This window comes from Nilaparvata lugens, chromosome 3 (assembly GCF_014356525.2).
Source record: "Nilaparvata lugens isolate BPH chromosome 3, ASM1435652v1, whole genome shotgun sequence".
NCBI classification, from domain to species: Eukaryota; Metazoa; Arthropoda; class Insecta; order Hemiptera; family Delphacidae; genus Nilaparvata; species Nilaparvata lugens.
This window is the reverse complement of record NC_052506.1, coordinates 17,354,517-17,381,358: the sequence shown is the minus strand read 5'-3', so window position 1 is coordinate 17,381,358 and position 26,842 is coordinate 17,354,517. Positions and strand designations below refer to the sequence as shown.

Here is a 26,842-nt window from a genome sequence, read left to right as displayed (position 1 = left end):
CCAGTATCATAAAATTGTTTTAATCTGTCCAATGATGTTTATCTTTTAGAAAGTTTAGTATCTATGATATAATGGAGAAATCTGGGTATGCGGGTTAGGAGCAGGCGTAGAGTAGGCAATCCGCATAGCATGAGAAACACTATAGTGAGATTCATGTTGAAAAGTCAGTGGTAAAGGCATAGTTGCCTCGTCTCTTTATCAATCACATTCTGTGGTAGATTGATGTGATTCAAGCCATCCCTGTATATCTGATATTAGTAGTTCTGTGAACAGTAGACCTCACACAGTTATAAACCACAGTCTCCTCTAATACTATATATATTGATATATGGGTATATTGTAACATACATAAAAATAAAGAAATCTAATCTAATCTAATCTAATACTGTCCATCAGAGTAAATTCTGTTCTGTCCTGTCGTGTTGGCGAGATATAGGTGTATAAACCACAAATGGTTTGGGTTGTTGTATCGACAATGCTATTAATTTGATGTATATGAAGCTATGTATATATCAGCTATATAGCAGCTAAGCTACTATCATCAAAATCTTACCGAGTTGAAAGCAGAGAAAAGTCGGGAGAAAATACTATGCTACTTCAAGTTATCAATTGCATGCTTCACTGCATGCAATTAATAGTCTTCACAACAGCTGTGTTACATTAAGATATTATTGAATTGAATGCAATTTATAATCCACTCTACAGTTGATTTATGATGAATAATTCTATAGTCTGATTTTTTTCTCTAATATTGGTGTATGAAGGAGGCTCCTTTTCCTTTTATATTATCCTTGAAATGCAAAATTTCCAAAAACCTTGTATATACGTCGACGCAAAATTTAAAAAGGAACATACCTGTGAAATTTCATGAAAATATATCACCGCGTTTCGCCGTAAATGCGGAGCATATAAACATATAGACAAACATAAAAACATAAAGAAAAATGCAAAACCGTCGACTTGAATCTTGAACCTCACTTCGCTCGGTCAATAATATTAATTGTTGATTCTTGTTATTGATGATCAATTTATAAATTAATGAAATGTGATTTCATGTCTTTAGTGTGAGTATGATTTAGTCATGTTAGTAATTTCAAGAAGTTTTCTGTATTTCCTTCTAGAGTGATTATGATGAATACATCTATGATTACCCTGAAACCTAATTTCAAGCAAGTGTTGATGCACATAGTTCTGGTGCGTTGTTGAAATATGCCAACTCGACAAAACATGAAATGAATATAGTAGGCCTATTTGTAATCCATAGTCATCCCTTAATCACCAACGTTACTAATGATCGTACATGGAGATTTTGAAATGACGTCAACAAAAGAAGAAGAGATGTAGAGTATAGTCATTTGAATAAGACCGTGACCATTATTGTAGGAATAACAGCCACTTCATGATTTAATGCACTTGACTCTACCTCGTGATTGATGAACATATTTACAAGGAGCCATTTCTGTTTCAACACTGCGAAAGAAAATAGATTCGGGCTTTGTAATGAGTTGTTTGACTAATATGGATCATTCAGATCAGATGCAAAGTGCACTCATCTGAAATCTTATGCTGGAAAAGCGAGGGTAGTTAGCTTTTCAAATCGCAATTCAGACCATCCATCACACGTCGCAAGATTTCCATCTTTGCCCTCTTCATCTGCGTCCCCCCCCACAACAAACTGCTGATAAATAGCTTACATTTGTTTGCAAAACGATTCAGCGACTCCCAGTCATCCCTTTCGGGCTACGCCTGTAATTCGATATTTTTGTTTCTTCATATCCCTTCGGAAGCTGTCCAATTGCATTTGACTTGATTGATCACTTTCGAATGGAATTCAAGCCTGCGATTCCCAAAGCAAAAGAAATGTGCCGAACAATAGAAAAGAGCTGTTCTATTGGGTCAATAATGTTTCTCCGTTCAACCTTTCAAAGATGATGTTACTGGAAGATTATAATAGAATATCAATATTAATCTCAATGCAAGTCAAAAATCATATACTTCCAAATATAAATGTGAGCTATAGAAATAGTTATAATAGCAGTATTTGATTACCATTCGTTTTGCTATCCTTGTCTATCATTCAACAAAGCAGATAGCGCTATCCTTCTCTATTGCTCTGCAATTTTGTCCGATCGTCTTTTAACGACGTCGAAATATAATTGATTAACAGAATAATTAATCTCTATTATAAACATTTAGTATCCAATCATTAAAAGATGAAATTTCTTGCCGAATAATGTATGAATATCGGGGCACCGAGCTTCGCTCGTTATTTTATTTATTGATAAACAGAACACAATTCTCTAAAATGATCGTGTCGGGGATGCGATATTTTGATTTTTCACATACTCACTCGCTCACTTCTTCACTATCCACAGCTGTTTCAGCCAAGGATGAATTATCCTTTTAATGTCGTTCAGCGAGTTTTCCCAAGGATGAGACCTAGTGCAATCGAATTTTTATATCATAAACCTACAATGTTACAAATTTCGTGAAAATCGTTAGAGCCGTTTTCGAGATCCGTTGAACATAAATAACCAGATATGAATATATAAAAATACAGAAATTGCTCACTTATTATAATAGGATTCATAGTTTTAAACAATAAGGAACAGTTGATATTACATTAGATATTGTAAAGCTTTTCCTGGGGGAGTCACTCTCGCCTCCAAGGATAGGTCGATACACGTATAATGAATCAGATGTGGAATATAAATAGTCCCACGTTACTGGCCAAATCATGTAAAGCGGTATTTTACACGCCTCACACACGTATAGTGAATCTTGTACTGAGTCACCAGTATTGAGGTTATAAATTTTGGAAATGCGTGCGTGGACGCTAAGTGAGTACCAGACTGATCGATTCACTACAAGATTCGATACAATCGTCGGAATCGCGGGAGGCATAAACACTCGCTCACCCTTGATTCTTCTTATGACAGATTGTATAAAGATAATTTTTTTTAAAAGCAGTGTAGCAGTTGCTAAACACTGAATACGGAAATCTTAAAACTATTACCTGTGATGAAATAACATATAAAATCATACAGGTCGAGCAAAAATCCCGATGTAGATAATTTACGGGACTGCATCTCTAATAAGTTCCGAAGGATTAAGATAGGGTACTAGGACCAGATATCGTTCGGAATATAGGCTACTTCGAGAACAGAGTCTTGTCGGGTTTTAAGCTCTATTGTAGGAAACTATATGATCTCCGGCTGCATCTGCTGTACAGTTGACGAATTCGCTCCTAAGTCGAGGTTGGTAACAGATAAAAGCTGATATATGAGCAGGTAAGGACAGAGAATAAATAATCTCGATCTGACCCCACACACTACATCCACTTAGATCTGTTCCAATATCTAGCTTAATTCAATTATTTCAATGATCGTATTCGATCAGTTCTTGATAATATAGAACGTGTTAGACACAATAATTGACAGGCTCAAGAAATAATCGAACTCAGAAGACGAATTAACAAAATTGAAATATAATATAATAAAATATATGATTTGACAGTGCAGATTCAGAGCTTGATTTACAGATTGAAAATAGTTTAACATTAACAAAAATGATTAGAAATTTTCTTGTACTTGCATGACACCATGCATGATTCGACAGAATTTTGTGATTGATAAATTTAACAGTTTGTGAAAAAATAGTGAAAATAAATTACAAAAGATTTTTAAAATTGCTCGGGGTCGTGGTTCTGGCAGCGGAGGATAGCTAATCAACTACAAGTCCTTATAAATTCTATACCAAATAAATTCTAAGATCTTAATAATTAATAAGCGCTTGTCGGCGTGGCCATTAATTTAACGAAGAAGAAATTTATATTTTCTGCACTGTAATATTTTTCGAAACGTAGATTGGGGCCCCTTTTAATTTTAAAACTCACGTGAAATTCCTTGGCGGTCGTGGTTTTTCCTTTAGATCAAATTCGTTTGATCGGCGGCGGTCCAGGCTTCGGTCTCAGCACGTGTGGAATTTTAATTAACTATTTCCTTCACCAAATTAATTAGGGAATAATTGAACTTGAAGTTCTTGAATTATCGATAGATGAAACAAATTTACAAATAACAAATAAAATAGCCTAAAATATTGGCTCACAGATAAAACATATAAAATCGAACAAAATTTCACAAATAGGTCTTTGGTAACTTTTAACAAGGTCTTACTGGTGAGGATTTCAAAAGGGAAGTGCCTGTCTTTCTCTAAGCTTCTTGGCTAGAGCCTTTTCTCTGAGAATCTCAGTGTAATTAATTTGCATGAAAATTTGCCATTGGTAGAACGATTATGACGTAGGCATGACGTCAGTGGCAAGCAGTAAAATATAATTCCTTTAATCACAATAATAACTTAATTTGTATAATTCTTTAAACTGCTTAATTCTCTAGATAGAGTTCCAACCGTGTACATGCACTAGCATATATGATAGGGCAGGTTTGTTGTCTGATAACAGATTAACATATGATGTTTTTAAACGATCACCCTTTTGGTGCTATTTCTATGGCATATGATTGGCTTAGACTTGCAAAAGAGATTCATTCACCATGTGGTTCAGTTGAATTAATAATTAATAATTTGATATTCCTAAAACACTTCTTGAAATGGGCTGCTTTTAAATTAATAAAACAAAATAAAACTTGTAGCACCCTTTTTTTATTAAAAAACTTAAAATAGTTGAACAACTAGTTTCGGTTCTAAAACCATCTTCAGGTTCTAAAATAAATTCAATAACTGTTTACTAATTGATATAAAACTGACATATGTTTAAATTCATATGACTAATTATTTATGGTAAAAGTTATTAAATTTAAATTTATATTTTAAAATTTTAATTTTATTTATTCATTTTAATTTTATCAAAAATAGGATTATTCAAGTCAAATTGGATTATATTTATTAAATTATTCCTATTCAATTTTGCAGTTTTATAGATATAAAATTCTTCTTTTACATTCAATTATTACTTTCACTACCAATGCTTAATATTTTCATATTAGAATTTATATTGATATAATTATGATTATTCTCAATTAAATGTTCAGCAAACGCTGATTTTTGAGTAGTATTTTTTTAATTTAAAGCCTGAATATGTTCATTGAACCTTTTTTGAAAACATCTACGTGTTTGACCAATGTAAAATTTTTCACAATTACTACATTCCAGTTTATAAACGCCTGATTTTTTTAATTGTTCTTGTTGTATTTTTATTAGAATCTTCTTTATTAAATTAAAAACATTATTTGTTGTTTTGTATCCTAAATAAATTGTTTTGCAAATGTCTTCCTAATTGCCTTATTGAGAATAGTGTTGTATGGAACACAAATATATTCCTTATTTTCTGAATTTCTATCATTTTGTGGATTAATTTGTTTATATTTTTGCTTGTATATCATCTTATCAATAAATTTGGTATCATATCCATTTGTTACTGCAAAATGTTTTATAATTTTCACTTCTTTTTCATAATTTTCTTTTGACATAGGAATATTATCAATCTATAAATCATTGATCTGAATGCTGCTGTTTTTTGCTGCCATGGATGGTTAGAGTCTTTTGGAATAAGAGTATTTGTATGCGTGGGTTTCCTGAAGATATTAAAATTATGTTTCTCATTTCTCTTACTTATTTCCAAGTCTAAAAAATTTATTTTCTCTTTTTGAACTTCCATAGTAAATTTTATAGATGATATTGAGTTTAAATATTTTTCTAAATCTTCATGTGTTTCATCATTATTATTATTGTATAAGCATATTATATCATCAACATATCTATACCAATAAATGATATTTTCTCTCAAAGGATTATTATTATGATTCATAATTTTAGACTTTTCCAAATTGTTCATATATATGTTAGCAAGGTATCCTGATAATGGTGATCCCATAGCTAAACCTTCCTTGCTTATAAATTTTGTCATTGAAAGTGAAATAATTTTGATCTATGCATGTTTTTGCTAATGCTATCAAATCATCTATTTCATTACTGTTCACATCATTTTCAATCAAGTTTTGCTTTAAAATGTTAATAGTTTCATTAGTTGGGATAGAAGTATACATGTTGACTACATCAAATGATAGAAAAATTGCGTGACTTGGAATAGTTATTCCCTTGATTTTTTGAACTAGTTGGTAAGAATTTGTTACATTATAATTTTCATTTATTATTATTTTTTGAGGAAGTACTTTATTCAGATATTTACAAGCTTTATAAGTTGGAGCATTTCTATAGTTTACCACAGGTCTTATAGGTATACCTACTTTGTGAATTTTAGGTTGACCTCTAAAAATTGGTGAGGCAGGATTAATCATTTTCATTTTAAACTGATCTATTTTAGAAATAGTTCCACATTTTGATATAATATTATTTATATTTTTGCAGTATTCTTTAGTTGGGTCTTTTCTTAAAGTTTGAAATTTATTTTCTCTAATAAATTGTTCTACTTTATCATTATAATGTATTTCTTTAATGATAACTGTAGTGTTTCTTTTATCTGCTTTTGTTATCATAGCTTTTCCATTAATTAATTTTTTGAAATTGAATTAATAATTTTCATATCTTCTTTTGCTTTTACTAAAATTTCTTTGATAAAATAAAATGAATAAATAAAATTAAAATTTTAAAATATAAATTTAAATTTTAATTTAATAACTTTTACCATAAATAATTAGTCATATGAATTAAACATATGTCAGTTTTATATCATTAGTAAACAGTTATTGAATTTTATTTATTTATTTTAGAACCTGAAGATGGTTTTAGAACCGAAACTAGTTGTTCAACTATTTTAAGTTTTTTAATAAACAAGTTTTATTTTTTTAATATTCCTATACAATTCTTATTATGTTTGAAACTGTTATAATTAATTTTTGCTGCTCTTATCAATAATACAATATTCATGCTACGACCTAGTTAGTTACAATAATACTTGACATTATAATATAATTTCGTGAATAATAAATAATTTCAACAATAATACATACATTTTATTTTTTATTCGAAATTCTTGGTCCTTTATCAATAGTTCTTAAGTTTAGAAATAATATTACAGCTTGCATGAAAACCTGGCATGACATTTTATAGTATATTGAATCAGTCAGCTGTGTTTGAGCTGCTACAAACATCTGATCAATAGTAAACAAAAGTGTAACCTCCAAAATTCAATGAGCAATTCATAAACGATTCGTACTCAATTTGCAAATAAAACTATTATCTTCCTCTTAATGGATAGAAATCTAGTTGTATGAAGCTGTGGGTTCGAAGTTGAACTCAAGTTGCACTTAATGTTCATATTGAATATACAACCGATGACGATTATAGTTTTGAGAATGTTGGGCGTAGGGTATAATGAAAGTTAGTAGATAAAAACCAATAGACTTGTTTATGTCACGAATCTATGATTTAGTGGTGCAAGTGTAATGCAGGACCTGATTATAATGTGCTTGCCATTGTCAGGCATGTGAGAGGCAGTTGGTGGCGGAGGGCGGTAAGGGGGGCGTTCATATCAGCTACCAACTCTGGTTGGAACTGTGCCTAACGTAGCAGGCTTTCGAGCGACAAGTATTACAATTTATATTCTATCAAATGCGCTAATAAATTCACTTAAATGCTGGCCGGGGACAGGACTGCTATATTATGGCCTGCAACCCTGCGGCTAATGTAGGGTTGTTCGAATTTTGACACCGCTCTACTTCTAGGTTGGAAATTGTGAGTTGCACAACGGTGATGCATAACAATAACAGCAACCAAACAACGAGATAGGTCGCGCCGTGGCGGTTCAGCAAGAAAACAAATTTCATTGTTGAAAGAGGATCCAATCGCTGCTGGGAATTTGAATACGGGATTTGCTGAGGGTTGCTCGAGAAGTGAATAACAATAGAATTTATATGAAAGACATCGACAGACCGTGAATGGAATGCTATCCACTATTATTACTTTTATTCGTGAAATGTCAGCCGGCGGTATTCAAGACCCCTCCCTCTTCTAGATGTCTCTTTGAATTGAATTGATGATGACTTCCTTCGAGAATTCAGCCAAAGAAATATTTGAATATAACCAATGGAAGTGTAATGACGATGAATATCTTTTCTCCTCTATTTGTATGCCACAATCAATAAAAAGACAAAGCTATTGTTACACTGATCGAAACGCTTTCAATAGTTTCAATTGAGCTCGAAGATGAAAATAATCAAGAAAGATAGTACTCCACCGTCAGATAACGAAAAGAGAGTAGCGTGGAGTGGAAATCATCCAAGAAGACAAGAATATGATTGAAAATAGAATTCCTCGAATAGAAAAATATTCTTCTTTTTCTTGGTAACTCGTTATCAATGCAATTGCTCCAATTATTTTCCTCGTAGACAAAGATGTTGAAAGATCTGGATAAAGGAAGGATCTTTGTACCGTAGCAATATTATCCATTATCAATAATAGGGGTACATACTGTATTTCGTATGTTATAGATAATGCTGGATTGGTTTAGCAAATAATTGACGTAAGTTGTTCAAGTGAGGGTTATTATATACAAGTGAGAGTATAATTCTACAAGAGGTTTTGAAACAATCAATAATTTACAAGATAAAAATATTATCAGTATCAATATTTTTAAAAAACCTGACAGGAAGATTCTATTCGTTAATTTATGACTTGGAAGAACTACAAATCATACAAGCCATCCGTTTCCAGATACATATTCCACGTAGAATATTATTCGCTGATAAGCCTCTTTGCGTGTGAATATTAATACACTTGGAAATAATATTTTTGAATAGTAGAGCACTCGAAAGATTAATGGTAGGCTTGCGGAATCGGCCTTAGATAGCAACAACAAACTTCGACCTGGTAAAGTGGAATAAAATATAGTCGAAGCTTAGAGAAAGAGAAAGAGAAGAGTTGCAGGATGCGCGATCATTCAAGTTGGATTCGGCCGATAAGAAAAGGCAGCCGTTCTTTGCATCCGTTTTGCATGCAGTTTAGTATGTTGCTAAGGTGGAATAGTTTGATTTTATATTTGTTGTTGGTGGAGCGGCAAGCGGCGAGAGGTGAGCAGTTTAAAAACAGAGCGATAGATCTTTTCTCGGTTGGAGATAGTGTCTGGAAGCGGGTAGTTTTATTGCCCTGCAGTTCCCACATCCCCTCTCCCACCCCCTGGAGGCCGTCTGATTAACGCAAGGCCTCCGCTTCATTTGAATGCGTTTGCGTACATTGACATAGTTGTACTCGTATGTGCTATCGGCTCTGCATTCGTGGGCTCGGTTCTATCACTCCATCACTGCAAAGCTTACGGGGCCTGTACGTTCGATTGCTTATCTGCCTCAGTTTGTTTCACTTGTTATTACGAGTCTCCAGTGCAGGATTTCCGGGATTGATAGTCCAACTCACTCGAACTTCAGCCTGGGATTGATAGGCTTTTATAGTAAAGGATGAGATAACATTCATTCTATCCGTCCATTGTAGCTACAGTCTAGTAGGCTGCCCAGCTGTCTAGCCTACATTTATTGATAAAATATTCTTTTTCTCAGAAACTGTATACGAAAAGTTTATATAAAGTTCACTATAGAGAGTTTTACATAGGAGATTGATGTAATATTAATTATTTCATCCGTCCTTCGTAGCCATATTCAATCAGGCTATTCAGTCTATATCTATCAATAGATTATGCATTTTTAAATATATAAAATTTATTTTTCCAGGAATTTATAGTAAATAATGAATCAACACCTATTTATTTCTTATCACTCATCAACTTGAGAAGTGTGATAGGCTGAGAGTAGAGAGGTCTATAGAGAGTTGAAAAATATGTCTTTTGAATTGTTGAGAACAAATGAAAAATAAAGTAACATTTATTCTATCCGTTCATAGTAGCTACAATCCAGTATTCTATCAAGGCTCTGTATATTAATGAACTAGACGTTTTTAAATGAATAAAGTTCGTCTATACAGTACATCGATATGAATGTAGTTCATATGCAACTTGAAATATTGATTTTTCTCAAATTGGAATTAGAATTGGACCTATTAAGTTAGAAATTAGTGAGGGGTAGCATAAAGATTATTATACAAAGGAATCATTCTTCAAAATGATAAAAATACACCTTTCCATTGATAAAAATTATTTTAAACTTCATATTTAACTACAAAATCCAATACAAACAAAAAACTTCTCATTTGTAACTGATCAACATCCATTTTTATTGCTCATCACTCAACAACTTGAGAAGTGTGATAGGTTGAGAGTTGAGATGTCTATTGAGAATTGGAACAGTCTTTTGAATTGTTGGAAACTAATCAAAAGATGAACTACAGTAAGTTTTTTTCAAATTACTTTTCTAGCTTCTTCTCTTGTTTCCTTTTTAAAACGTTGGAGGCTGGTCTAATTTTTTATAAAGTCTTCAAAAGTTCTCGTGCGACATTCTCATTGAATCAGTATACTAAGTTGTTGAACATGCAAATCAACTACCTACATTATTCTTCGAATTTATGGCTTAATCCAGTTTCTTGTGGAATACTGTACCATACATAAATTATAAAATATAAGCGTGAATATGATGAAATTTACTGTGCAGTTGTAATGTTTGGATTCAGTTGTAAAGTATGCGAGCTGTATTCTGTTGACGAGGAAAAGAGTAATTAACAAACACTCTGTGACCCAGATCGTTGTTATTGTTTTACGAAAGACAAGTTGGCAGACACCAGCTTTATTCGTGGAGACCTTGGATCCAGTCGAACGCGGGACAAGAGGGAGGGAGATGGTAAACAATTGGCCAACACGTTAAGAGTTTGAGGGAGAAAAGAGAAGAAAATAATGAGAGCGGAGCTAGAAAACTCATGATTTCGGAATATTCTGAGAAATGAAAAGGCGCAAGAAGCAGAGTGTAATTACGCCTTCGACGTCTACAACGTACTTAATACCATACGTCGAACTTACTCTGGTCTTTCTTTCTTCACTACTTGGTCTGACTGGGGTAGACTAGCTGCTGCGTAAAGGTGAGATGTGAACGTACCATTCTACTTATTTTTCCTTCTCCTCCCCTGCTTCCTTATTTGCTCTCTCTTTGTCAGCACAGCACAAAGCGAACCGAATGAAAAGCTTAAGCAACTTAGTCGTGTCTGCAGTCGGAGGTCTGAGCTTCTGCTCTCATTTTTGCTATTCGATTTTTCCCCATTTCTTACCAACATGCTTCTGCTGTACCCTCAAATCTTTTCCATTTCTCTTTTTCTGATCATTTCTGCTTCTCCAACTGAACATTCTGGAAAGATTAGATATTTTCTTCCAACTCTCATCCACTTTGGAGAACTTTATAGGAACTTGTTTTGTTCGACGATGAGCTACCGTGCAGCTCTGCTCTTCAGCCGTTCAGGCTTTCGAGTTCACCTTTTCTATTTGCATATCAAACGGTCTCGAAGGCATCGTCTAGCGTTACACGTGGATGTAATTTACTATGTATAGTTCTCCAGTGCTTTGGAGTATAAAGCCTGGGTCGTCAGTCTGACGCAGTAGGTAAAATGAATTGGTTTGAAAATAAAACAAGTGGATATCGATGAAACTCGACAGAGTCGTCTGTCAAAGCTCATCATAATTCTACCACTGATAAAATTTCAAGTCAAGAACAACTGAAAATACTTTCTTTGAGATGTATATTTTGATAGCTGAGAAACTTATCTCAACCACGTATTTACTCGAGAATTGATAATATTGTGAAAAATCAAATATCTGAGGGGAACAGCATTATTTTATTCTCAAATGATAAAACAAGTTAATTGGAGTTCAACCAATCAATCAATCAACCTACTAACCATCGACGTGCACCAAGAATCACTCTCTTATTTACTCATTTGTCTGATTTATTGATAATCGCAAATCATTATATTATACAATAATATGATTGGGAGAAGACATAGCAAAAACGTTCATAGCCCAAAATTGTCTTTCTCCCAAATTGTAATGAAAAGAAGTTTCGAAAAACAATAAGGATTTGTTTCCACTTTCACTCATCCATTACAAGTGGTAATTGAGTGGAATATTTCTAATCAATTTATTAATTCAAGCCATCTAAATTCAAAATTTATAGTTTTCATGTTTATTTTGTGAAAATTGTACACGTGAAATTCTAACCTCATCTTGGACTGTGTCACCTACAAATTTGGAAGAAAAATAACACAAGGACTACCTTATTATTTTATCTACCAATGTTATTACATAAGTCTCATTTGTATTGCAAATAAATGAAAAAAAATATGATTTGTAAGATTAACTAATTAATCGGGGTTCTCGGAGTGAACTGTTGAAATAATTGATGGATAGTTGAAGCTGAGTTCAAAGATGGGATGTGATGAATAAGATCAAAGCGATCTTCATAAAAAGGATGAAAGTAAAGAAAAATGCGAACATTGTTTTTGAAGTGTTAATTTGTTGTGTAATAACATTTGGGGAAGAATGCAATGGTAAAGATGTTAATTTGATCAGAGCATGGCCAAAGATCCTTTCCAGATAATCAATTTCTGAAGAAAATGATTGAAAAAAGCTCATCGGAATTATAAATTTAGGCTTAAAAATGTCTAGTATATGAAAGTTTCTTTTCAAAAAATACAATCATCATCATCATCATCCTTACAACGCAATTTTCCGGATCAGTGTTTGTGCAGGCATAATTTTTATAATGGAGAGCTTGTAAAAATGAATAAAAAGGAGAAAGGAGTAATTGGAAAAGTTTCCACAACAGAGTGCAACTTTTCAAAGAAAAAAGGCTCATTAATATTGGTTGAAGACTTTTTAAGCAAGTTATAGAAACGATCTTCTAATCATTGTTCGCGTTTGCTTTTAACAGAGCAATATTTAACATCCATCGCAGATCGAGTCCAAGGAGAGGAGAATGGTTCAACGTCGGAGAATTGTGAATATTAATATTGAATAGTATTATTCAGTGAGAAAAATTCTCAAAATTCGGATACACTGTAATATATTGTTGATGTTATTAATTATTGATTCATACAGGAAATAAAAAACTATATAGAATATTACAGTACCTTGATGTTGAAAATCAATTTGAGAAACCTATTGAACCTATCGGTAGGGTATTATCATATATAAACAACTAGCAGAAACCCGTGCTCCGCAAGGATCTTTTTTAAAAGTTGACTGAAAACTGAAAACTTGACGTAATTAAATTTTTCAGAATTAAAAATAGGCCTATAACCATCTTGGAATCTATATGCAAAATTTCAAGTTAATTAGTCCAGTGGTTCAGACGTGATGATGCGTCAAACATAATTTTCCTATCCCGTACGTGTATAGGCCTAAGCCAACTCTTCAATTTATTATAGATACGGTATAGTTAACGACTGCAAGAGATATGACTGTGGAACAGAATAGTGGTGAAACTATGATAGCGCCAGAAGTGTCTCAAACACAATAGTTGGTACTACATGAACTTTTTGAAAGTGATTTGAAAACAAAAATGTTAAAACAACAGAACTGAAAGTTGTCAACCTTATCATTCTAGAGAGGCTTTTGTTTAAGCCGAATGTAAATCTATATACAGTATATAAAAATGAATGTCTGTTTGTGTGTTTGTTTGTTCCCTATAGACTTGAAAACTACTTGACATAACGGCATCAAACATTGGGAATATGTTATGTGAATATTGGGGATGGTTTCTGAACAGAAATTTTAAAAGGGAGGCTAATAATAATTATTTAATAATCCATTTTATAGACCTATATTTTCAAAATTATCGGCCGAGCGGCTACCGAAGAACGGAAAAATGATCAAGATCATATTGTGATAATATGATTTAGCATCTAAAGTTACCAGCTGTAATAAACACGTCACCCTGTGATGAATTGTGTATCCTATGGTATTAGAACGATAGTTTGGAGTTGAAGTGTAGTTGATTGGCTCCAGCTGTGGATAATAGTTCCTTAGAAGACCTATACAAACAATTATCTCTCCCCTATCATTGAGAAACTGGAAAATGTTGAAAAAAAATATTCACCTGTGAAAGAGAGTTGTTCATAATCCACCTCATGAAAGAGAGTTGTTCATATTGTATTTATCAATTACTGAATAATGACAGAATAATTTTAAATTTTCATGAATTTAGCTTAGCTTATATTCATCCTAAAATGGAAGATGGAAAGAATATGGAATTCAGTGTGATTCATCGTACATCGCATATTTCCTGGACCATGATTGTATTTATTTATTCATATTTTTTTCCAAAGAAGCACTGATTGGGAGAGTAAAACTAAGGATACTCCTTGTACTATTTCTCTCCCAAATTCATACAAGTTTTAAAACATTTTAAAAGTCCAAAATAGGGTTATGGTTTCACTTTACTAAAATTTAGTTCATTTTCACTCAAAAACAAAGATTTTTAAATTTTGACGGTTGAAAACAGAATAAAAAACAAAAATATCACACTCAAATCACCATTAATTAGAAAATGTTTGAGTAATTTTACAAAATTTAGAGCCAGAAAAAAATGTATTGACAATCAACAACTATAAGAACGTTGAATTAATCGTTGAAACACTGGTTTAACCTATTTATTTTTCTTCTAATTCAACACTTTACCGATAGATATTACTACCAATTGATTGAGAAGAATATGTTTTCGGAATAATGAATGCTGCATGACTAAGCACATAGGAAGTCCGTATTGAGATGTAGATGAAAATATGAATTGTCAGATTAATTTCATGATTCACCAAATAAAGTCAAGTGTGACATGAGATACATTAACTTTTTGGCGGTACGAAGTTCGCCGGGTAAGCTAGTATTTTCTAATTTAAATGAAATAAATTCTGAAAAGAATAATGAATGTATAATAATGATGAATTCGAATATTAAAATATTGTTGACCAAGAACTCAGTACATCGACAATTCATTCAACTAATTCTGTAGGAACTGATTGTAGGTACAAAATTAATATAATCATTTTTCTTCTTTATTAATAATCAATTTCATCAACTAATCATAAACTGACTGAAAAAAGTTCTTCAATTTCCATGAATTTAATCAATTCAATTATATTAATCTAAAGTGTAGGTCATATTTAAATTCACAAAGAGTTCGATTCTTGTTGGCAAGAAAAATGTTATTCAACGCAGAAATAATTGTTATTTTACTAAAATATAGGATAAGTTGAATAGTTTCCCTTTCAGGGGGAGTTTTGACAACCCACAAAACTCATTCTCCATTTGAGGAAATATCGAAAATGTGCATAGGATCTTATTTTTTGTTCAGCGTGCCAAAATAACCCTCATTTCAATATTAAAATATTTTGACTGACTGTACAGTGAGTCAATCATTCTATCATGGCTCGAATAATTTTGAAATTTTAATTAAATAAAAATGGTAGAGAATAATTAACTCATGTGAATATCAACACCTTTATTTAAAGACATATTAACTGCATGTGTTTTCATATTGCGGATACAGCATTGATAAAACTATAGACGTTTATTTAGCAGTCTCAAAAAACTGTTCTAGCTGAAAAATTAATAATTCATGCCACGTGTAGGCCTATACCTTAGACCAGTTATAGAATAGACACGCTGGGAAGTCTAGCCTCTGAAGCCAACATCTACTGCCAAATCCACCCATCTTGACATCACAACCAAGCTAACAACAATGCATTGAATAGCAACAATGTAAGTTAAACACCACAAACACTTAGTTCCGGTTGCACAACAGCCGGTTAAATATTAACCGTGATTAATTTCACGAGAACCAATCAGAGAAGCCGTCTTTTCAGAAACGCCTTCTCTGATTGGTTCTTGTGAGATTAATCACGGTTAAAATTTAACCGGCTGTTGTGCAACCGGGCCTTACACAACAAACAAATAGAAAAAAGTTTTCTATAATTTCTTTACGATGCGTGACGTCACTGTTGTGACGTCAAGATGGGTGGATTTGGCAGTAGATGTTGGCTTCATCGACTTTCAATATGAATATACAATGAGCCGTGTCTATTCTACAACTGGTCTAAGGCCTATCTATACATTGCATCAGGAAAACGAAGTTCAAAACACTATGGTTTTCCCAAACATATGTTTTTTAGATCATTTCTTTGATGCAGCTGTTTCATATTCGCCATATTATTATAGTTTGTGAAAAAAAATATTGATTACCAAAACAATTATTAATAATATTATTATTAATAATAATAATAATATAATAATAATAATAATAATAAATTGTTACATGTATAATACGAACTATATTCATCAGTCAACAAACTCAATAGTAAAGTGCGCTTACTTGACTTGGATCCGTAAGCACTCTAAAGACCAACCATCTGGTTGTGAAGAAGCATACCAGCAGAATAATAATAATAATAATAATAATAATAATAATATAATAATAATAATAATAATAATAATAATAATAATAATAATAATAATAATAATATTACAATAACATATTTATCATTATCATCAGAACAATATTATTGAGGTTAAGTGGAATCAGGTAGAAAGCAATAATAGAACAGATGTTCTTTTTTGAATTTCTATCATATGATTTTGTTATTTCCAATGATTAAACCATATGTTAGAATATCTCATGTCAATCAATAAATTATTTCAGTTCCATATAGCGTTCACCTTACAATGTTCATAAGCTTACATAATAGGATCCTTTTCCATCCTTTGAAACCCTTAGAGACAAAATGTCTCAAAATTCGTTCTTAGTGCGCGTCTAGCATGTTTGAAGAATATTTGTGCGAATTTTTAAGTCTGTAGGACAATAAGTTTGAGCTGTAGTGTGATTTTACATCAAAATTTTCAAATATGCCCTCTCCTGAACCCCCTTGTGCTCCTGATCGAAATTTTTCTGCATAGATCTAATTTTTTTTTCGTAGCTAAACAAAAAAGTTCCTCATGACTTTTCTGTGGAATGAGCGGTTAAAAAGTACAAAATATTGGGGGGCCCCAGCTCCCTCAGGGGGGCAAATTTCTGAAAATCCTTTCTTAGTGGATGTTTTCAGGCTACCATAAACAATTGTGCAAAATTTCAAGTTTTTAGGCTCAGTAGTTTGGGCTGTGGTGTGATTTCAGTCTGTCAGGGCTTAGCCTTTTATAGATATAAGAGAGATAGCTTAATAGTTATGCTATTGTTTCTCTATGGTATTATATAGGCTTGAGAGCTTGTTATTTAATGTCCAGCTCTATTTTGAAAAAAATCGTTGATAAATTAAAAAGTTAATTTATAAAGAAAAATATAAATAAGTACATTTATAAAGAAATAGTGAATAGGTGAAATACACTTCACCTGTAGTGAAACCAACAGTCCATTACAACAACGTCAACAGTACATTTTACGAGAAAGAGGTGATATTTGTTCGCACCTCAAAATTAAAATATTCCAGAAGTCACAATAGTCCAAGACACTATAAATACTGTCAGGTAAGAAGAAGTACTGTATTTTCCCTGCTTTTCTTACCGGTTTTTTGTCAACATAAATCGATTAATCTTTTCATACACATATCTCTATTTCTTTTTTAATGATTTTTCTCCAATTTCTGCATTATTAATATACTTTATTTCTACTCAAGTAGAGGCTGAAACTGAATAGTGTTCAGCCTGACGACGATATCCCATCCCAGTCCATAACTACTGATTCCTACATATAAATCTTCCCACTATAGGCTAACATTGTGGCATTAAAACTCCATGTCCCAATTGTTTATTTTCAGCTGCTTCCATCTTGAATGTAAGCGAACAATCATTAGGGCTCAAATACAAACTATCTAACTAGGGCTCAAACAAGCTATCGAGATAATCTTCATCAATAGAAAACAATGGGTAACACCCATTGAGAAAGATAATCACATTTGAAGAGATGAGCCATATTCAATCTGAAGAGATATTCGATTCAAAGAGGTAGAGGGAACAGGACCACTACCTCCGTAAATAAAGCCATAGTGCATGACAGGTGGTTGATGGTAACGTCAGCACAGGTAGGGCTCCTACACCAATAAAAAAACTAGTTGATATAGATCAGCTGAAATCAACAAATTTTTATTGGTGTTGGAACCCTACCTGTGCTGACGTCACATGAATGCACTACGGCTTTGTTTACGGTGGTAGTGACAGGACTAAGATTCTGTTTTATTGAATCTCACACGTAATACATAACCTATTGGTCACATGATCACATAAGCCTCAAACATTATGACACCGTAAACTATGGAAGATAGGAGAACAACGTTGCTAAGTCTCTTAAATTGATTTGAATTTATGTTTATGAGTTAACATTACGGGCTGATTAAGTCAAAACATACGACTTACTGAATAATATGAATGAAATTTATTTATTTCTCAGTTCAAGTAGTTACATGTATCGAGTTTCCAAAATATCAAGGATCTAGAGAAGTGCCGGTAGTCTATAGTTTATTTTCTTATTCGAACCTGCAGAACTCTCAAACGATAATTTGTTGTATACAAATAATTATCATATCCGATACCATATTTGAAATATATCGATTCTTCAATATCTTTTGACATGAAATCGATAACTTAAAATAATCTTTCAAACTATTATTTCCGTATTCTTGAGCTGCTTCGATTCGCTTTAAGAGTTTGGCTCGGATACATGTTGATTGCAGGAGTAAATTTTACGTTCTTAACCTATAAAATTATACCCTTCTTGTTGGCACTCGACAAGTTTTATGATTTACTGGCATCTTTACAACTAAACCGAACAAGTAAACGATGGTTATTCCGGAATTTTATTCGTTTACCACGTTATAAAAATATTGCCATCGTACGTAACAGAGCGGTGGTTATTCGACATATGTTGAAGAGCATGCATCTTAGCGACCGGTGTTTTGCACTGCGAAACAGTTGCATGTTTATAGGAAGCGAGGTTTACTGTAGGAAATACATTGCTAGTCCGTTTGGATTGGTTCCAAGGCTTGGTCGCTGGTGATACAGTTTGATTGCCAGACAAAGTAGCGCACATTTACACGACAAATAATAAACGGTGCAGTGCCTACATTACTGGAGATATGCGAGATACTCTCTTATTTCATAGATAAGTTCATCGACTATCAAGTTTTCCTTCAACATTCGACACAATATTCCGATTGGGATTCACATTCAATGTATCACATATACTATTCATTGTCTTTGTCATGCTACAGATTATTGTTCGTTGAAATTAACAGTTTTTGTTAGATCATTTTCTTATTGTCAGAGTTGTTAAGCGTTTCCAATTTTCCCATTTGCATAGAAGGATTTGAGCAAAAACTTCACATTCAACAATTCAAATGTTAATTTAATTTGGAAAGTTCATAGGTAACTGTAGGAAACTATTCCTATATATAAACTATAAGTTGTAAGCGAAGTAGGATATGTTCTAGCAGAAAATGTATCTAGTACAGTAATTGACTGTGAACATACAACATTCCATTCGAAAAATGTTTTTTACTGATGATTCATTGAGAGAATGTTAAACTCAACTGAACTGTTATCCAATTTGCACTAGTTTCAAATATTTCAGTCCTATCACCACAAAATACACTTCACCACAAAAGATTTTATCATCTCGGAACACATTGACGAGACTTATCCGCCATTGTCCGCCTCTCATATACGAATCAAATCCTGTTGCCTCAACAAAAAGTCCGAGGAGAACAGATGAAGGCTTTACAAGTTCAGTAATGACGTTAAAAGGGTAGTCCTAACACGACTTTCATTAGGATAGGAAGACAACATTGTTGAGGATGTGGGAAGACTTATCTGTGCAAGCTAGCACTAGAGAAGTTTGAGTGGGATTTATTACTTAAGAGAAAGAACATTAAAGGTGGATGAGGAGAACGCAGCGAATGAGGAACGAGTTGGAGTGACTTTTGGATTTTCATGATGGGAAAAGCTGTGTACAACTAAGTACTGTTGTCAAAGTATGAGGGGGAATATGCTTTGTACGTAAACTATAGGAATGCTTCCGTCCACGATTACTCTACTTCTCCAAGTTCAACTTTCACTAAAGAATAATATGAACACTTAATTGGGTAGCTGAGTTTGTGTGAATGTGTTGGTGTGCTTGTGTGTGTAGGCTGAAGTGAAGGAAAGGGTGTGGGACTCCTCAAGTATCTATTGTCACTTGTTTCGTATCCAACGTACTCCACAATAATTGAGTTCTTTTCGCCTGCCTCCTGTACTTCAGTACACGCAGTACTCCTATAACAATGGACCACTAACTGGGTCAAAAGTTTCATCCACTTCTGGAGCCCTGCTGCGGTATAGTAAATGATTGAGCTCAAACTTTCAGTTAGTATTACCTTGAGTAAACGCAGTACAGTTTCTTGTTTTTGCAGAAAGGCTGAAAAATTAAGCATATCAATTTCGATTTATTTAACTTCAATTCTAAATATTTGATGAAATGGTCTTTAGTGGTATTGGTGAGATTTATTTTTACAACGATGGACTTATGAGTAATCCCTACTCATGAATATAGTACTAGTGTTATTGAAATAAAAATAATTGAATGTAAAGAGTTACAAGTTAATTTGTATAATAATTTTTTGTCTCAGACATAAAATATCAAATTGAATTACACTCCATTCCAGTGATTATATAATGTTGAATTCCTCAAATTGCAGAATATGCTTGGGCTGGGGCTAGACCAAACAAGCATGTAGCTAGAGAACGGATTCTGAGGCATAAAACAAATAGAACCAACGAGACATAAATATAATTTTGTTCGAAGGCTTGAACATAGTGGAAATATAGCATAATTGAAAGTAATTTGGTTGTGAAGTTGTAACAGAGGCGCAAGTAAAATAACTTTCAAGCATTTCTATGACTCGTGAGCCTGCAGTATGCAGTAGCCTATATTAAAATTTCAACAATACAACCGAAGAGTAAAGATCAATCGGGTAGAAATAGAGAATGAAAAAGGAAATCTGTGTCTACGTAGATTCTTAGAGAATCAGCGTTTTATTGAGAGGAATGAGATGAAGATTTTCCAGATGATAAATAAATAATGAAGAATTGTGGGATTGGTGAAACTTTCTCCAAAGTTGTGAAGGAAGAAATTCCAAAATAAAATATGCGCTGACGAAAATAGATTGTCGGTTGAAGAGATTTTAATTTCTAATCGGAAGATGTCTTTTAAGCGAATCCTTTCATCTTGATGAATTTGCTTTGAATTAAGCTAATTATCACGGAGGAGCGCGTCCCACTCAGGTCTTCGATGATGCTTAGGTTGAGTTTCATCTCACCTCCATTAACTCATGCTCTGTACAGAAATAACTTGCAACTTCATCTTATCCGGCCGTAATATACTTGTCCTTTGCAGCCAAACTATGAAAATATTTATCTCGCATAGCGTTCTTGTCTTTGAGAAAAGTTTAGCGCTCTAAGGGTGAAAGGCGTGACGGAAGGAAGTTTAATTTGAGGCTCGCAACGAAAGATATGAACAAAGAGTCGGCAAAGAGATGAACAGTCAACAGCCAACGCACGGTGCGGCAATATCTTCTCTTTATGTCGCGCTTCATATTAGGACCGAGAAAAGAGATTGCAGGTGACTTTCATCCTCAAACGCCTTCAAGATTTTATTCTTATTGTGAGACGGAATAAGTATGTAAAGAGACGAGAGAGACTATTCATTCTTCCAAATAACAAATACATGATATCAAAGAGCAAGCTCTTCAAGAGAAAATTCTTCAATTTGGGAAAAATTTTCAAATTTCTACTCCAATATTAATAATATGTTGCCCACGTCATATATATTTGAAACTATTAAGATATTTCATAGAACCTGAAAATATAAAACTTCATTCATAGTGAACGTGATATTTTTGAGCTCTATTTCAAGCAGTTCTAAATTATAGTAGTTGTCTATATGAAAAAGCGTTATTTGTTAGTTGATGATAAGTAAGTGAATAAATGATGATTATAAAATAGAATAATAGTACCCTTTAAAATTAATAAAATAATAAAATAAGAATTTTAATGTTTTATTATTTTATTAATTTTAAAGGGTACTATAATTCTATTTTATAAATACAAGAAAGTAGCCCTGAATTCATACATTTTAAATGATGATTAATATAGTTGGTTAAAATAAGGTAGAAATCAGCAATACATGCGTAACTGCATGGATAGGAGGAAAAAGGGTTGCAGATGTATTCCATTCTACAGCTGAAGGGAAAAAAACGAAGAGGATATGACAGGAAGAGAATTTAAGAATTTGGATCAGGTTTCAGAGGGTGACTCGAAAAACATAGGAGGAAAATCTTCGGAGAGATTTGAAGAGTGAAGGGAAGATGATAGGTCAGATTGGGGAGCAAAGGATAATGATGGCTGAGCTCCACAAATCGAAACTGTGAGCCGAAACCTTCACAGAAGATCGAGGTAAGGAAAGGAATAGAGTGGGAAAGAAAACGTTGTCTCACTAAAGAGGAAAGAAGAGAGGAATATCAGTAAGGTGATAGGAGAGAAGAATATCTTTAAGTATTATATAAGTATTCTATCCTAATATTACGTAACGGTTGAGTCAAGGTTGTAAGGTTACATAATATAAAAAGAATGTCTACACCATAACAGTATAGCTTGAGCCTATAGTTATCGAAATATATGGACCGTGGCTGGTGATTCCAATCACCGACGCTGCAAACACAGCTATCATTTCCAGATTATGGTAATTTAATCGTTCTGATCCGAAATTTATACGCGTATGCACTACGCTCTCAATCCGAGGACTTTGATAAATTGGTGAAGTTTTTGAATTTCAGTTAGGTACGAATTTATGTTGTTGATCATTTGTTTAAAGCTGAATGTGCATTAAAACTTTGGCAATGCTTCACAATTTTCAAGACGAATAAGTCGTTCTAGTTTCCATTTCGGCAAGGAAATGTTTTCCACCCCTTCTAATGTCTCGGAACAGTCTGCTTAATTATTTAAAGTAAAGTTTAAATGAAGAGAGATTCACTCTTAAAATGGCTGCATTTTAAGAGTTGAAAATTATTAATTAATTATTCCCAAGAAGAAGAATTCTTATAATAAGAATAATAATTATCATATTCACATAGTGTATGATTGTATTTTTTCTATAGGGCTACTTTCAATATAAATAAAAATCTCAGTACCATTTTAAATTATTTTGTCACAACATGTTTCGGACATTAATGCAAATTTCAATTAGTTTGTTATACTTAACATCATCTCGAATTATATTAGATATCTGAACTTAATACAATCAGGTTCTAAAAAATAGGTACTCATCTCTTGAGCTAATACAACATCATTATTGTGATAATTTGAAAGCTTCATTGTGCTTGATTGAACTCAACGGTACATTTTCGTTACTTGAAAATGGTATTAATGTCCGAAACATGTTGTGACAAAATAATTTAAAAGAGTACTGAGGTTTATATTTTTATTCATATTCACATAGTATTTACATGCTATCTTATAGCCTTTATAAGATTAACCAGATAATCTGGATTACTATCTGTTTGATAATCAACTACGTCATTATATATCACAGAAATAGAATATAATTAAAGTTTCATTTGAATCCTAATATTATTAAACTGCTAATTATTATCACTTCAGATACTGTTGCTGGTGAGATGATGTGAAAGCTATTCATAATGAAAAGCCCCAATAATTATTATCATGTAGACGCTTGGAAGTTAGTGAAAAATGTTATTAGTAAGAGCAGTAAATAATACTTATTCATAGCTGATGTTTAGTCTCTCTATCGGTCTGTCATGTTAAGTTGAATGAGCAGGAATACAAACTATCAAGTTCAAAACAGCTTGTAGAGAAGGAAAGGAATGAGAAGATATTTTTCATTTCTTTCTTCTACCAGATCAGGTTTCAGGCTCATGTTTGTAACGAACATTATTCCTTCCAATTCATGAAGAAAGTTACTTGCAATAGAAGAATGTCCAACGGATAGCATTCTAATTGGACCACAGACTCAAAAACAAGTGAAAACGGATATCAGGCCGAGTCCCATTCAGTGGCCACGATGTATGGCAAAGTTGGCTCGGGTTCGCAACTAGTGAGCTCAGAGCCCAGAGAGCCTGAGGATGAGGCGAAGCCAGCCAGCCAGCATCGGCAAGTGTCTGAACAAATTTTCTTTGGCACGCGTCTCTCCAGAACAGAAAACTAAGAAGACGGAGCACGAGTGCGGTTCGCATGGCAGAAATCCAATCACAAAGTTGCGAACTTTCTGCAACCACTAATTCGCATTCGTGCACTCCACACTGATTAGTTGGTTAATCAATGTCCTCGCCTCTATTAATCCTGCTTCCAAACTCTTCTTACGTTTTACTTTTTGTCACCTCTCATCAGCACGCAGTACACAATCTTTATTTTTATTCTGATACATTCTGCACGTTCGTATTATTTGGTCTAATAATAAGGGTTCAGAAGAATAATGAAGGCATACTACCATAGCCACCTCTAATGCAAGGCCCCGGCCTACGATATTGCAACGTCGCAGTGTAGGCTTAGAATCTAATACATGATTGGTGAAAAAGATCAGCTGGTAAAAAAATCTTTTTCACCAATCATGCTCTAGGCCTACACTGCGACGTTGCAATATCGTAGGCCGCGGCCTTGTATTAGAGGTGGCTAAGATATTACTGCAAGAATACTCATATTCATTAATAATATATAATGCAATCTTGCAATGTGAATTGACCAGTCGAAAAACGGTAGTACGGGAAGACAAAATCATATTCATTAATGATATCATTGATTATGCCCCTAACGATTGGTTAGGCGATGTGAACTCATAAAAACAAAAAATCCTTCCTTAATTTTCTCAAGAACACCATTATACATAGATAGTATCATAGCATGACTTCACGAGACTGGAAAATATGTGTTTAAGGTACATTCATTATAGTTCCCAGGCTAGGCTTGCAGTTGCTGTTATAGTCATCTGCACGAAAATAGTCCGATGGAAATAGGAACAGATGAGTTCAACGTTGCCGAATAAGAGTTGATCAGCGTTGTTCACATCTGGGAATCGATTAATATTTTTCAATAAACCTGACGAATTGGCCTTAGGACTATTTTCGTGCGGTTGACTATTGTAGATATTTTAATCCAATCGAACACGGTAGTTGTGCTTATTCCGATCGTTATGTGATAAAATAATCATAATGTTGATTGAAATTTATATCACGTGATTATTATGCTGTTCATTCCTAGGTTGACAAATTCAATAACTTCTATTATTAGGTTTCAGTTCTATTTACTATATGAATGAATTCTTGATTTTTTCTCTCTTTATGAACTAGAATAGAGAAGAAATGGACTTTGAGAAAAATTCACTTTTGCAAAAATTCTGGGTTGAATTGAGAATTTTTGAAATTAATCTGCTCCTATGATGTCCCCATCTTCTCCTTTGAAATTAATCTGACGATGTTGACTAGCAAACAGACAATGTATTGATTGATAAGATGTTCAAATTTATTGTTTTGTGGATGAATAAATGAACTTTTATTTTTGAGATGAGGAAATTCTTTCTGGTGGCAGCTTCAGAGTGTGAGATCTCTGTCTGGTAATATGGGATTGCATTCTGCGACCACACTAAAAAAACCATCCCAAACCTGTCATATCCCAGTGTGGTATCGCTTTCGCCTTACTTAACACTGGCCAGTATTTATTGTCATTTATGAATAAATAAACTTTTATTTTTGAGATGAGGAAATTGTTTCTGGTGGCAGCTCCAGAGTGTGAGATCTCTGTCTGGTAATATGGGATGCATTCTGCGACCACACTAAAAAAACCATCCCAAACCTGTCATATCCCAGTGTGGTATCGCTTTCGCCTTACTTAACACTGGCCAGTAATCATTGTCATTTATGCCCAAATCTTCATTCTCATAATCAATTCTGATTGACCTTGATTATGATCCTCAATCTTTTAACCGTTCATTCAATATTCAGCTGGCCACTACCGGTTGAACGTGCATGCACAAACACAAAAACAGCGAAAGGCTTCTAACATAAAATAAACCACCAATAGTAATTTAACATCAAATATAGGTTATGTACCTGCTCGTTTAACCGTTAGTGGCCTGTCTTAGAGTAATGTTGATTATTTTTCATGCTATTACTTTCTTAGTAGTTGTGAAGGTGATACCAGAGATTGATAGTGGTGAAACAACCGAGACCGAAATTTCGATATCTATTCAGTTGCATGCTATTCTTTTGATTTGCATACAGATAATTTTTGCCATTCTCTTCAATTTGATAATTGCCATTCTCTTGAATTTGTCGTAATACAATACAGTGTTGTTTATGTTGACTGATTGTTGAGATGATAAGAAGTATCGTTTTATTTACCTGTGACGGACACCTGGACGTTGTGAGCCCGCCAATGCTCCAGGGAGGGTGAAGGCGGCAGAGGCTCTAGACACCGGTACTGGCCGGACTCCTGATAGAGCACATGGTTGAGATGCAGTGACGGTCCCGCCCCCAGAGGTTCCATGCGGCCTCCAGCAGCCACCCGCCCCCAGCAGCCTGCCGCTCCCGCAGGGCACTGCAGTTGCACCGCGCCTCCCAGGGCCACCTCCACTATGCCGCCGCCGCCCTGGCTCTCTGTCGTCTCCAACTCCACCTCCGGCACTTCCTCTGCAAATTCATTCAAATTAGATTAAGCTATTGAATAATAATAAATATTGTACTAGCAGGTAAACCATGCTCCGCAAAGATCTAATTGCGAACTTGGCAAACTGAAAACTTAGTGTACTGAAAACTTGACAAATTTAAAATAGGTGTATAATCATCCTTGGTAAATTAAGAATCTATATGAGAAATTTCAATTTAATCAGTCCAGCAGTTCAGATGTAATGATGCGTCA

General features: G+C 33.6%; 1 protein-coding gene across 1 annotated transcript in view; it reads right to left on the bottom strand.

Annotated features, from left to right (window-relative positions):
• Nucleotides 1–26,842, bottom strand: part of LOC111047898 (MAM domain-containing glycosylphosphatidylinositol anchor protein 1) — a 168,976-nt gene that overhangs the window by 20,672 nt on the left and 121,462 nt on the right. Inside the window, exon 7 of the mRNA XM_022333752.2 lies at nucleotides 26,326–26,613. Coding sequence (XP_022189444.2) covers nucleotides 26,326–26,613 — 288 coding nt within the window. The remainder of the gene's footprint in view (nucleotides 1–26,325; nucleotides 26,614–26,842) is intronic.